This window comes from Pteropus vampyrus, unplaced genomic scaffold (assembly GCF_000151845.1).
Source record: "Pteropus vampyrus isolate Shadow unplaced genomic scaffold, Pvam_2.0 Scaffold423, whole genome shotgun sequence".
Lineage (NCBI taxonomy): Eukaryota > Metazoa > Chordata > Mammalia > Chiroptera > Pteropodidae > Pteropus > Pteropus vampyrus.
In genome coordinates this window covers 195,105-208,643 of record NW_011889204.1, presented here as the reverse complement: position 1 = coordinate 208,643, position 13,539 = coordinate 195,105, and the positions used below count along the sequence as shown (strand labels likewise).

At 41.8% G+C, this 13,539-nt stretch overlaps 1 protein-coding gene across 7 annotated transcripts in view; it reads left to right on the top strand.

Moving 5' to 3' along the window:
* The window catches only part of LOC105306127 (nuclear body protein SP140-like protein), a 25,017-nt gene extending 13,815 nt beyond the window's left edge, over positions 1-11,202 (top strand). For 5 of the 7 annotated variants that reach the window (XM_023523861.1, XM_023523860.1, XM_023523858.1 and 2 more), the window contains 5 exons: positions 1,600-1,768; positions 2,439-2,522; positions 4,834-5,007; positions 7,264-7,353; positions 7,982-8,301. In XM_023523861.1, the coding sequence (XP_023379629.1) occupies positions 1,600-1,768; positions 2,439-2,522; positions 4,834-5,007; positions 7,264-7,353; positions 7,982-8,127 (663 nt within the window). In that variant the 3' untranslated portion in view covers positions 8,128-8,301. Of the gene's footprint in view, positions 1-1,599; positions 1,769-2,438; positions 2,523-4,833; positions 5,008-7,263; positions 7,354-7,981; positions 8,302-10,520 lie in introns of those variants that run through there. The other 2 variants (XM_023523862.1, XM_011381030.2) reach the window with 2 other exon arrangements.
* Positions 11,203-13,539: the final 2,337 nt, after the last annotated feature.

The following is a 13,539-nucleotide window of genomic DNA, read 5'->3' as shown; positions in this document are numbered from 1 at the left end:
CTGTGTTTTCTTCTATGCTATTTATTGTTTCAGGTCTTATATTCAGGTCTTTAATCCATTTTGAGTTAATTTCAGTGTGTGGTGATAGACAATAGTCAAGTTTCAGTCTTTTGCAGGTGTTTTTTGAGTTTTTCTAGCACCATTTATTGAAGAGGCTTTCCTTTATCCACTATATGTTTTTGGCTCTTTTGTTGAAAATTATTTGCCCATAAAAACATGGATTTACTTCTGGACTCTCGATTCTGTTCCACTGGTCTGTATGTCTATTTTTCTGCCAGTACCATGCTGTTTTGATTACTATTGCTTTATAGTATAATTTGAAGTCAGGCAGAGTGATGCCTCCAGCTTTGTTTTTTTTTTCTCAAGGTGGATTTGGTAATTCGGGGTCTTTTGTGCTTCCATACAAACCTGAGATTTTTTGTTCGTTTTCTTTAAAAAATGTTGATGGGATTTTGATGGAGATTGCATTAAATCTGTATAATACTTTAGGTAATAAGCTCATTTTAACTATGTTGATTCTTCCAATCCAAGAACACGGAATATCTTTCCATTTCTTTGTATCTTCTTCAATTTCTTTTGATAGGGCCTTATAGTTTTCATCAAATAGGTCCATCACATTTTTGTTAAATTTATTCCTAGATATTTTATTCTTTTTGTTGCAATTGCAAAAGGAATTATTTTTTCCACTTCTTTTTTTGACACTTCATTATTAAAGTATAGGAATGGTATGGATTTTTTTGATATTGATTTTGTATCCATAAACTTTACTGTACTTGTTAATTGTTTCTAGTAGTGTTCTTGTAGAGTCTATAGTGTTTTCTATATGAAGCATCATGTCATCTGTAAATAATGACAGTTCGACTTCTTCATCTCCTATTTCGATGCTTTTATATTTTTCTCTTGTAAAGGCACCTCTAATTGAAGCCCTTCTCTTCTATGGGACATGTTGGAGTACAGGGGGGTGATGGAGGATAGTGGTGATATGGATTGAAACTGGTACGCTTGGCAAATGCATAGCAATTTACACAATATAACAAAATGAAATAAAATTAAAATAATTAAAATAATTGGAGCATTATTCCATTATAATACCTGCTTCCCTGAATTGAAATTTTCAGGGAATTTATACTATTATAAATAAAATTCCTGCCTTTTTGCTGTTTCCTCCAAAGTGTTTACATTTCGTTAGGTGGTTCTAGAGTCTTGGAATTCAAGTTGGTTAATGGGCCCTTTTGGGGAAATAGAGGAGGAAGCCATCTCTCCACCATGTGGTCGAGCAGTTGATTCTCTTTGTGCTCTTTGCAGCAAGGGGAGGACCATCTCCCTACTTCCTGGAGACCTATTAGGACTTTTCACACCCGGGGTTGCTGTGCTGTCAACAGAATTGCGATAAGATCTATTCTTGAAACAGCCTAGACAGGTTGAAAGTGCAAAAGTCAAGAAGTTGATCAAATATTTAAGAAGTTCTAAAGTATTACATGAAAAATGGTAGTCTACACTGAGAAAGTAGAATGAGTATTCTATGCAGTTCTTTCCTTGATGTCCATTTAACTTTGAAAGCATTATTTTAGATTTTTTCCATTGTATTTTTTTTTAAAGGATTCTCAAGAAGCCTGTAGAAACTTGGTCCCTGTAGGAAAAGTGGTTTATCAGATTCTCTGCAACCTTGAGAAGACGTTTGATGGGTCACTTCTACAAGCCATATTCAGCAGGACTCATCTGAAGGAATATCCTGATTTAATTCCTATTCATAGAAGCTTTGAAAATGGTAATCAATTATTTCCTCTCCCTCTTGGGGTACATGTCTCATTCATCTATTTACTCAGTCACTCATTTAACAAGTATTCACAAAATGCTTACCATGTCCCAGGCCCTGTAGTAGGTGGAGTGAATATAAGTAACAGTGAACAAAACCGACATGTTCTCAGATCTCATCATTAAAATGATCGGCCAAATGACTACTCTGCTAGAGCCTAATTTGGGTTTAATTATGTCCTTTTTTTTTCTCCTGTGAATATCCAGAAAATGGATATTCTATTGAGAAAATATGCCTCTGGTATTCCCTAAACTTTGTACAGTTCACTGAGACTTTTTTGCTATACAATTTACATTGAGATAAGCTTTCATTTCCCTCTGATCATCTTGTTGGGTGATTAATTACTTTTATGACTTTCCTACTTGTTCCATTATCCTTAAAACCCCAGAGGCTCATCACCTATAAAATTTCAGTGTTTTTTTTTTTTCCCCCTCTCATGATTGTCCCAGGGAATGGGACAAGCAACACCAAGTTAGGAGACACTAAGATTCAGAGTGACCTAAGGGCCAGAAGTTCCCCCATCGAAGCACGAGGATTCATGGGTGGTCCTGACATGTAATTATAAGGTGGTGTCCCTCATCACATGCCTGCAGCCTCTAATTAATTTTTTTTCTCCGATCAGTAATCCAATATGAATATTGTCTCCCGAAAAGTGATAGAGGAAAGACAAAAAACATGCCCAGCACTGAGCCAAGCTGTGAGCAAGGTAATTATGATTAGATACAAACTTTGTTTTCTGGTTCCTAAGAGGAAAAATAGACAAAGGAACTGAAGGGCGACCGTGACACTGGGGAAGGAATACCAGAGGAATGTGGGGTGGGCAGATGAGTGTTGCTTTGAATTGATTCCAGTATGACCTGACTCCATGGGAAATCCAAGAGTATTAGCAAGAGGTGGCAAAGAGAGATCCTGCTCAGTAACCTGGCAGGCAGAATAAAAATTGAAGCATGAACTATGAGTTGCCATAGGAGACCTTCTGTGTGAAGCTGTGATGGGCTAAGAACTATGGGCCCAAGGTCAACATCAAAGAAAAGACCCTGATGATGGCAGAAGGGACTGATTTAAATGTGGGGAATGTGGAGTGACGTTAGAAGCGTGGTGGAGTAAGAGATGTCCTCAGATCTCTCCACTTGAAATGACGATAAGCTGAACATCTAAAACTCAACAAGTAACACCCAACCTGCACACCAGCATGTCTGAGAGAGTGATCTATGCACAAGAGCTACCAGAGGGACTTCTAAAAATGATATGAAAAAAAGAAAGTTTTTCTGGAAAGTAAAAAAAAATAAAAATAAAAAAAATATATGTATATGTATATGTATATGTAAACAATCAAAATTTAAACATATCAAAAAGTTTGGTAGCTCTTTTTGTGAATCCTCATAAATTTTGTTAAAACTAAACACATAAAAAAGTAAACGCGGGGGATGTTATTAAGAGCAGGAATATACAAAGAGAGAGGCATCCGGATATAGAGAGAAGAGAGGAAGTGGTAGAGGTATGGAGGAGGGGCTGTGGGCACTGTGAGAGAGAGAGGAAGAAGGAGGAGAAATGAAAAGAGAGAAGAAAGGAGTAAAGGACACAGTAAAAACAACCACATTATTAACAGCTCAGTTGTAGTTTAGTGCTTACAGCTGCTGTTACAGGCTAATATTACTTATGTGCCCATGTTGCAGGTAAGGAAATGAATCAGAGAGACCATGTATGTAGTTGGTCCGGGGTCAAACCCAGGCATTCTGAACCCAGAGCCAGTGTTCTTTTCTTTTTTTTTTCCCTTTTTTAATGAAGATAAAATTCATATTACATTAAAGTAACCATTTCAAAGTGTACAGTGTTGAGATGGCGCCATAGTGTAGTGGTTAGCACGTCTGCTTTACACAAAGAAGGTCCTGGGTTTGTGCCCCAGGTGGAGCCACGGACTATATCCTGGGCGTGCCAGGCCCAGGGTGCACCAGGCCCGGTGCACGCCCTGAACGTGTGGGAGGAGACGCCCTGCCTTCAGAAATCCAGTTCTTAAGGGGAAGTGGCAACATCCATATGTCAGGGGTGGAAGTGGTGGGGGGAGGGGGAGGAATTAAAGAGAGGAAAAAAAAGTGTACAGTGTTGCGCAACCATAACCTCCATCTAGTTCCAAATCAGTTCAATTACCTCGAAAGGAAACCTCATACCCATTAAGCTGTTACTTCCCACTCCCCTCTCCCCACTGCCAGAAGTCATGGATATAACTAGAAAGTGTGTCTTTTAGTTTCTGTGGGTCGAGTGGGGAAAATCACAGAGACAGAGAGGAGAAATGGAGCCTGACATATAGGCTGGGGGAGGTGTAGGGGAAGAGAGCTGGGAAGGGAAAACGAGATACCAAGGACTGAGCTGGAGAATGTCACTGGAGGGAAGAGAGAGACAGAAATGAGGTAACAGGAGAAACTGGGGAGGCAGAAACCACAGGAATCCAGGATGCAGAGATCTCTGCCCAGGCTAGAAGCAGCAAGGCCTGGAGATCGGCTCCTGGTGGAAAATTGAGAAGAAGAGAGAGAACAGGGTCTAACAGGATAACGAGGCAGAGTGAGGCTTGGTCGGATTGGAGGTGGGGATCATGGAGCGGGAGTATTACTTTGCCAAGAGCAGCTGGCTTTAGTTTTCGACCTCAGAGCTCAGTATGGCCCCACCTTAGTCTTTTTCCTGGTCACTGGCTCTGGCCACTCCTTTCCTTATTTCTCTCTTCGGTGCCCATAAATCCAAAACTCTTGGCATGAAAAAGGAAAGAGAGAGCAACCACACCCAGATATTACATAGTTTTTTCTTTGATTCAAGCGGGTTTTGCTTAGATAATGGTATTGTGACACTTGCTCCTCCCCCCGCCCCCACTTATCCGTCCACTTTTGTATACCCACTCCCACAGTCATGAAGCCTTAGGATGGAAGGTTCTGGCCAGCATCAAATATTTTAAGAATAAAGCCTCAGGTCTATGATACTGAGGACAATAAGTTTCGGTTGAACTAAGGATTGCATCTTGGTTTTAGGTGTGTTTCAGCCCCAGACCCATCAGTTTGGAACAGCCCCACTCACAGGACCAGGTGAGATGACGCCCTGGCTGATTCCAGAACCAGAGGGACATGATGGTCAGTTGCCCCAGCCTGGTCTGATCAATTGCGCCCAGTCAGAGATGCCCAGCCTACAGTTGAATAATGGACAAGGTAACTACAATCAAATCCCACATTGTAAATGACCAGCCACCCGATTAGGTCATTATGTGGAGGGAGAAGAGGCCACACACGAGCCCAGCCTCTGACGAGGGTACGAGAGGCTTAAGGTACAGAATTTCAAGAGATGTTTACTTGCATGAACCTGAGAGTAAGTGCCTCCTTAAATCTGTGACCTTAGGCCTCTTGCATGCCTCACTCTAGCCTTGCCCTGGAGGCCAGAGAGAAAGGAGAGAGAACTCAGTGGAGGAAGGTGCTCTGGGTGGAGAATGTGAAGAGAGCGAGTATAAAACAGGTAGATAGCGTAGGCTGTCACATCACGAGTAGTAAAAGCGAGCCTGGCTTTTCCCGAAGGGACGTGAGAGCCACACTTTTCCAGGTTGCTGGAGGGTTGGCAGGGAGATAATTTTTTATCCTGCTTGCCAGAAGTTGTCACAGAAACATGCAAATAACACGTGTGACTATCAGATTGGCAAGTAAGTAAGATGACTGTAGAAGACCCTTTGAGGAAAGAAGTAGGGGCAAGGGGCTCTGGTGGCATCCTCAAGCCAGCAGAAGAGACCTATAGTGATAGAGGGACCCGATCTTTGAGACAAGGACCATGCAAACAAAGACAATGATTGGAAGAGTGGAGGCAGAGAGAGGGTCCAGGCGAACCCTAGAGAAACAGAGACAGGAGAGGAAGTGAGGGACACGGCAGAGAGGAGATGAACTGACATCTCAAACAAGAGGCAGGGACAAGAATTACACGGAGAGAGAAGCATTGGGGACCCAGTAAACACCAAGAAAAGAGAAAGCGGAGCAGAGGTGCAAAGAAACCAGGAAGACAAAATACTAAGCGATGGTGAGTGGAAAAGCGGCAGAGGTCAGCGTGACAGGGAGAGAGGAGACACACTGAAATAGAATTTGATTGATGGCCACTGGACAGAAGCTTCTGATTCAGGGTTTGTCCCCTTTGATGGTGAGTTTTCAGGGTAAATTGCCCCCATTTTTCAAAGCGACATCTGTAACCTGTTCAGATTAAATAGGCCTCTCGACAGACAGACGGTCTCAACATTCCTAGCCAGCTGATCCCAAATACGTGTGGCCGGCTCAGCCCCGTCTTCTCAGCTTGCTCGTTTGAGAGCTGAAAGGCGTCTCGCTGGGGCGTCTTTCAGGAACCTCAGGCTTAGTGCTTCCCAAGCTGATCTCATTATCTTCTTCCGTTCAACCAGATCCTTCTCCCGCTCCTTCTTTGCCAAATTCCCTCTTTAATAATAATGTCATCAGTAATGGTGTCATTATTGCCCAGTTTTCTCAAGCCAGAAATTTTGTGGGGGGGGGGCTCCCCTGAGTCCTCCTTTTCCTCCACCCCCGTGCCCCAACAGCCACCCAGCCCTCTATCCTCTGTTCTCTCATGCTAAGTCTTAATCGTGCAGACTTCTTTTATTTACTCAAATTGCCTTTGTCCATGCTCTGTCCTCTATTTGGGTCTATTTTCTTGGCCTTTTCTCTCCTCACCTCCTCCATGATCTGACTGGTTACATGAAGCTTCCTCCTGAAAGCCATTTCCTGTTATTTGGATGGGACTGGTTCTGGCTGCATGTCCCTGGAGCGCTTGGTCCTGGCTGTGAGATGATGCTCACGCTTCATCGGGATAACGTGGTTAGTATGTTCCACCCCTGGTGGACTGTGATTTTGAGGCAGAACCACATCTGTCTTATTCTTGCTGTGTCCTCTGTCTCAAGCATGGTGTTTGGCATCTAATGGGAGCTCAATTAATATTTGTCAGGAGATGAAAGTGCTCACATTTTTGTACCCTAAAGGCTGAACTCATGTTTTGGCAAATGTTACATTACTGATATATTTACATGGGAAGTTTTATAAAAACAATTCTAATACATAAACATTACATATATGTGTATATGTAATAAGCTACTTTTGTAGAAAAGAACATAAGAGTAAACACACAATTCAGCCAAGATAATTATCAGTTAGCAAGTGAGAATAGCAAGTAAAGGGAAAAGAGAAAAACCAAAAGGTAAAAAGAAAAGCACTTGAGAAGTAAAGAGAGAAAGACAGAAACAGAACTGGAAAGTGGGCAAGAAGGTGAGATTCGGCAGGAGAGTGAGCCTCTGAAGTGGGGAGAGAGGGAGGAAGGGTCCCACCAGGCTCTTTAAAGGGGGCAGGTGAAGATTCTTCATGCATCATTATTTATTGTGGGGGCAGAGCTGTTCAGATTTAAAAACCTAGTACAATCCTGTGCTGTAGGTCTGGTGGCTATGCAGAAGACAATTTCATCTTGTCACCCCAAAATGAACCGAGCATGGCCAGCATGTGACCAAGCACCCAAAACAATCGGTAAGGCTGGCTGAGGGAGTCTGTGATGCAAGACACTGTGTGTGTCACAGCGGAGGTGGCCCAGGGAGCACGGGATGGATGCGAGAGGGAGACTCTGGTGTTTGGTGCAGGAAGCTTCTACCTAACGGAGGAAAGCGAAGGGGACACGGAAAGGTACTGTGAGAACTGAGAGGAGGAGATATAAGAGGAGGTGTGTAGGGCAAGGTAGCAAGAGGGGATAGGGACAAAAGACACACTGGAAAGCGCTGGAGAGAGAAACATGCAGACATTGAGAGAAGGGCAAAGAGGTTGGCTCGAGAAGGAGGCAGCAGAAGCGGAAAGATGGGGAGGGACACCTGCCAGGGGGAGGAGAGGGTGAGCAGTCAGAAAATGCAGAGCAGGATGAGCAAAGCTGGCCGCTGCGGTCATCTGTCCTTACCTCACTCACTGTCCAAGGAGAGTGACCGAAGCAGTATCCCGCAGGCTGCAGCATTCCCCTGGAAGCCTGGGGCCGCCTGGAGTGGGGATGCTTCTGCCTAGAAGTTCTGCAAGCTTCTGGGTCTTTCCAGCTACCCCTTTGTTTCGGGGTTTCCTGCTGGCTCCTCAGCCCCACACTGAGACCCCTAAGGGGTTTTGTTCCTTTGTGCAGCGATCAGCGGTGAGCTCAAATTGGAAGACGTGCCTCCGGAAGCCTACAGCTCAGCACCAGGACGTGGGCCGGGTGAGGAGGGTGAGGTTGTCCAGCCTGGGAATGCCGAGCATCAGGCATCTGAATGCAGGGCTCCTGTTTCTTGATGCACTTTACTTGGAGTGACTCTGCAGCCAGTGGTCCATTTAACCCTGGGGACCCATTTTCTGGCAATTTGGGAAATGTGGGAGGCAAGACCCTGTTCATTGAACGTGTGTGCTCATATTGATAGCATGCCTGCTGGGGTATAATAAAAAATATGTACTTGGCTTTCGTCCCTAGTTCCTAGCACCGTGTTCTCCAAACCCTTAGAATTTCCTGAGTGAGTGGGTTTTCAAAACCAACCATGTGATGAGAGGATTAGAACTTTCAGCTTCACCGCTTGACCTCTGGGGAGAAGAGAGGTTTGAAAAATTAGGTTCCATCTCCAATGGCCAGTGATTTAATCAACCATGCCTGTATAATGAAACTTTGATAAAAAGCCCTAGCAACGGGGCTCAGGGAGCTACACTGACATGCTGGGAAGGTAGTGTGCTGGAGGGGGCATGAGAGGTTTGTCTCCCTCCCCCCAATACCTTGCCCTAATGCATCTCTTCCACTTGTCTGTTCCTGGGTTGTGGTCTTTATAATAACAACTCCGTAATTGTAAGTAGTGCACTTTCCTGGATTCGGAACCTCAGGGGAGAGTGTAGGAACTCCACATTTATAGTTTGCTGGGCAGAGATGTGGGTAGTCTGGGGACGTCATTTGTGGCTGGTGTCTGAAGTGGGGCAGTCTTGGGGACCCAACCCTCATCTCTGGGCAGTTAATGTCAGAACCGAAGTGACTTGTTGGACACCCAGTGGGTGTTGGAGAGTTGGGGAATTGGTTGGTGTTGGAATGACCCATTTACTGTTGGAAAGAACACCGCCCAGTTGGGGCTGAAAAAAAAAACAAAAAACGCTACACATCTATTTATACCAATGTCCTCAATTAATGTATAAATTTCTGCCTCAAAAATCTCTATCTGTAGATCAAAAAAAGTTAAGTGATTTTTGATTGCTTTGATACATGGAATGTTTTGGAAACTCCAGAAGACCTGAAAAACTCAATAGTCTTTTTGACACATATTCTCCTATGTGCCATTAGCTTATATATAAACTTTCAAAAATAATTTTGAAAATAATATCTCATATCTTTAAAACATCAGTAAAGAATAGACAGAATAACTGTCATTATCCTTGTTTAATAGAGAAAATTTAAGCACATATCTATTTCAAAATCTTTTACAAAGTCATGTGGAGAATTGTAGGCCGAGCTAGGACTAGTATCTTTGATGCTTAGATCTTAATTCAGCAGACATCTGGTTCCTTTAGAAGAAAGAAAGGGAAATAATAACCAAAGACATCTGCAAGTGTTAGTTGTTACAGGATTTACAACTTTTATTAAGCAGTTACCCTTTCTCTTCCCTGAATTTTATGAACAAAATTAATTTGGAAATACATACTAGGTATAATAGCAAATAAGATAACTCAATGTGAAAAATGTACATTTTTTTCCTATGAAGAATTCATTTTAATTGTTTGCTCTCTTTTTCATAGACAAGAAACTAAACTTGTTTTTTCGGGCATTCTGACTATCTGTTTTTAACAAATGTGTAGTGGCTTAAACACTAGTAGTCCTTTGTTACTCAGGAAAACAATCTGAACAGGTTCTGGCTTCGGGAGGGAGGTTGAGTGGGATTGGGGGCAAATAGGGAGGGAGGGAGAGAGCTCCGATCCACACACTCATTCAGGGACCCACCATCCAATGTTGCCCTAGGCAAGAAATAGAGGCAGAAGAAATGTGTGCAGATTAATGCAAAGGATAAGAAATAGAAAAATGAGGTATAAGAAAAGGCAAAGCAAGACATAGCAACACTGCCCATCTTGGATGAGTTTTCACAGCCTCTGGTGATTGTGACTAAAGCAACTTAATGCAGGGAGTCAGTTGAATTCAGAGAGGGAAATAGAGTGCCTAGAGTTTTACGTGATCTCTTGTCCTTCGTAGTTTCCTTATTTAGGAATTTCCTTCTATGTTGCCTCCTCTACCTGATAGATTGTAATCTCCAAAAGTGGCAGATAAAGGTCATCAGGTTTTTAAGAAAAATTATGCACACTCGACATCCTGCAAAGAGAAAAATAATAAATTCATATGTAGCAGTATGAGCACTATTGATTAAATAGATGTGTTCATATTTTGATGTTGTAGAAATATGCTCACAAAATGACATCTTTTTGATTACTATCCACACAGAATTCTAGAGTACATATAGTGATTTCCACCCATTCTTTTCCACCTCTTTATTTTTTTTGGAGCACAGAATACTAAGTATTTCTCTCTTGGGTAATAGTATTATTATCATTTGGTTCTGAAGTTCTGAAAAGTTCTGACGTCCTGTTATCTAAGCATGTTAAAAAAGAAAGGATTCAAATCAACCACTTGCAAAATTAAGTTTTAGATTTTGTTCTAATTCTTACAGCCTGAGATTACCAGGGACAAGCAAGCCTGTAGTCTGACGGTCAGATTTATTTACTCATTTCAACAATGGAGAGGAATAAATATCAGAGGCACCATGGGATGTTTTGCCAAAGAGACAGTTATCATTGGTTTTGGAAAAGGGTGGTGTTTACATCGAATTGATAAGAAGCAGTGCTTTGATAAGTTCAAAGCAAGCCAGAGCTGTGTGTAAAGAGGTCAAGATCAAGTCTGGATTGCGACGTAGACCCAGGGTTCTGCTTTGTAGGAAACTGCAAACTTAAGAAAATGTGGACCGTTGTATTCAGAAATCCTTATTGGAAGCTCCACACCTGGATTAAAAATCAAGATTCCATCACTTTATCACAATAACTTAGATCCTCCAAGCAAAGGTGAGCTGTTTTACTCTTGCCGATATCATTTCGAACAGCAAGTTTCTGATAGTGTTTGACTTTTGAGAACAAAGTTCACCATTGAGTAAGAAAGGGGTGCTCACCCAAAGGAGGGTTGTTATGATACTTTACAGCTGCAGCAAGTTCCTAGGAGAAATATTAATTTCATTAACTTTGCAGCTGGCCTTTCTCATATCTGTTATTCAAGTCTCGTGAATGGCAGAGCAGATTTTTGCTTTCTCAGACAGCTAATTTCTACTTTCTTAATGTTATTGAATATGTAGCAGTTTATTAAAGGACTTTACAAACAAAAAATCTCATTTTAACTTTACGACAATCATGAGCTATTATAAAACAATGTAAATGTTGACAACACTGTTTTATATATGAAGAAACCAAAGTACATAAATGTTTAAGGTTCTCCCCGCTTCTCTTTTCACATTGCCAAATGGACAACTAACGAAAGAGCTAGAATTATCATCCTTATTTTCTAGGACTCAGTTCCATGGTTGTCTATTCTCTATTGTTACTGTCTTTCTAAACAAGGTAGAGAGAGAGAAATGATAACCAACACATCTCAATCTTGACTGTGAATTATGCAAAATGTCAAGATTCACCACTTTTTAAAGTACAAATTACTGTTTCCTCTCATTATTTTATAGATCCAATGGTTGTTAGAAACACTTCTACCCTGGACACATATGTTAGAAAAAGAGATATGTCCAAACCAGAAGTCTTGGTATACAAAGAATCTTTAGAATTTTTTTTTTCCTACAAAACATTAAATCTAATTCTTTGCTAGATCATTCACAAGTAAGATAAATTTTAACCCATTTCCCATTTAGAAAAAAACAGTGCAGCTCACTGCCAGTTTTCATTTAACATCACATGTAGAAATGCTATGTTTTCTAGGATTTGGCATTTTCAGCAATCGGGAATTACTATATTTTATAAATGGAAATACCACTACTAAAAACAGAGTGCTATAAATAGAATGACATATTTTTTTCCAGAGACTATTGATATCCTAGAGAGATGCAAAAATAATAATAACAGCGAGATATTTTGTGGCAAACTTTGCGGGTAAGGTTAGGATTGTAATCCATGAGTTATCTCAGGGTAAATGGGAGATGGGTTAAAGGGTCCAGCTTAATCTTTTTCAGTTGATTAGGGTAGGCATTTATAATGGCTAAAGGAGAAGTTGTTTCCTGATTGTGGGAACAGCCTACCATATTCCAAGCCTTGAGTAGGAGTGGCGTCGGGAGAGGAGAGGGTGGCTGTGTCCCACGTCGTCATTCAGACACCTAGGTTGCTGAAGCCGATGCCATTTTCAGCATTTACCTTCCAAGATTCTTGTGGAGAGACCAGATAGGAATCAGAAGAGACAAGGAGAAAGAGTAAGAAGCAGTGACAGTGAGGTGCAGGGAAAATGGAAAGTGAGACCAATCAGAACTGCCAATTTTGAGCAAATTTTTCTCAATCTCTGGCAATAGTGCTGCAGCGCCATTAACCTCTGTAGGTGAGATGCCTCCGAGAGGCATACCACGGTAGCCTCAGGTGGGCATAGTCCTACTCCTGGGTTCCTGGTCATCCCAAGTCTTCTTGTCATGTGATGTCCTTTTGTGTTAGCCTCTTGGGCACCCAACTAAGATCGCTAAAGGATCTCATTCCTCTGTTAAGAAGTCAGTAGAGATGACTCTCTGCAAGTAAAAGAAGAGCCCTAAGAAGCCTCTGTTGCAGCAGCCAGCAGTGGTCCAGGTAAGGAAATGCCAAATGTCTATCAACAGGAGCTTGGAATCAGAGTTATCATCTCCAGATTAATTTTACTCTGATCACCATCCATTTTATCTGGGTATTTTGGGAAATAACAGTAATCAATAAGTAATTATAAATTCATGTTTATCGGAATTGTTATGAACATGATGGTATTTTGAGTCTCTTTATATCATTGTAACTTGAACCTCTATTCAACGGACATTTCCCTTTTCCACTTGCTCTTTATTGTTATTATGTCCACCTTGCCTCTCTGTTGTTTACATGGCACTATCCGCTATTTACCTTCTGGAACCCTATCGGCCCCATTCATACTAGGAAGTTCTATTACATGATGCCGTCTCCAGTGTCAACTCCAGTTTACAGAGGACAAGCAAAAGCGAGGTTCTCAAAAATGCCAGCACTCTCCCACCAATACATTTCTTATTGTCTTAGTGAAGGGGATATCCTCAAGGCTCATATGGGTAACACAGCCATGGTCATGTTTTCTGGTCTCATGTAATATATCCGATTTGACATTTCTACCTTCCTAAACCTTCTGACCCCTTCTTTGATATGCTGAGGCATTTGGGGGCATTTGTATCTCATTTACTAAATACCATCTTTTTGTCCAAATCTCAAGGAGCCGACTCAGTCATAGATAGAACTGTTTCAAGTGCCCTTGCCAGTACCTTACACCCTGATTCAGAGGAGAGGGCTTCCATGTCGATGAAGTCTCCATTATTCAATCTTATATTCTACTCTTTCTGGTCTAACTCTCTAAAAACTCACTCCTACAAATATCATCTGTTGTTTCCAATATTTATAAGCCAGGTCTTGCTAGGTTATGGCGTTAACCCTTAGCTCCACTGGCTTCCA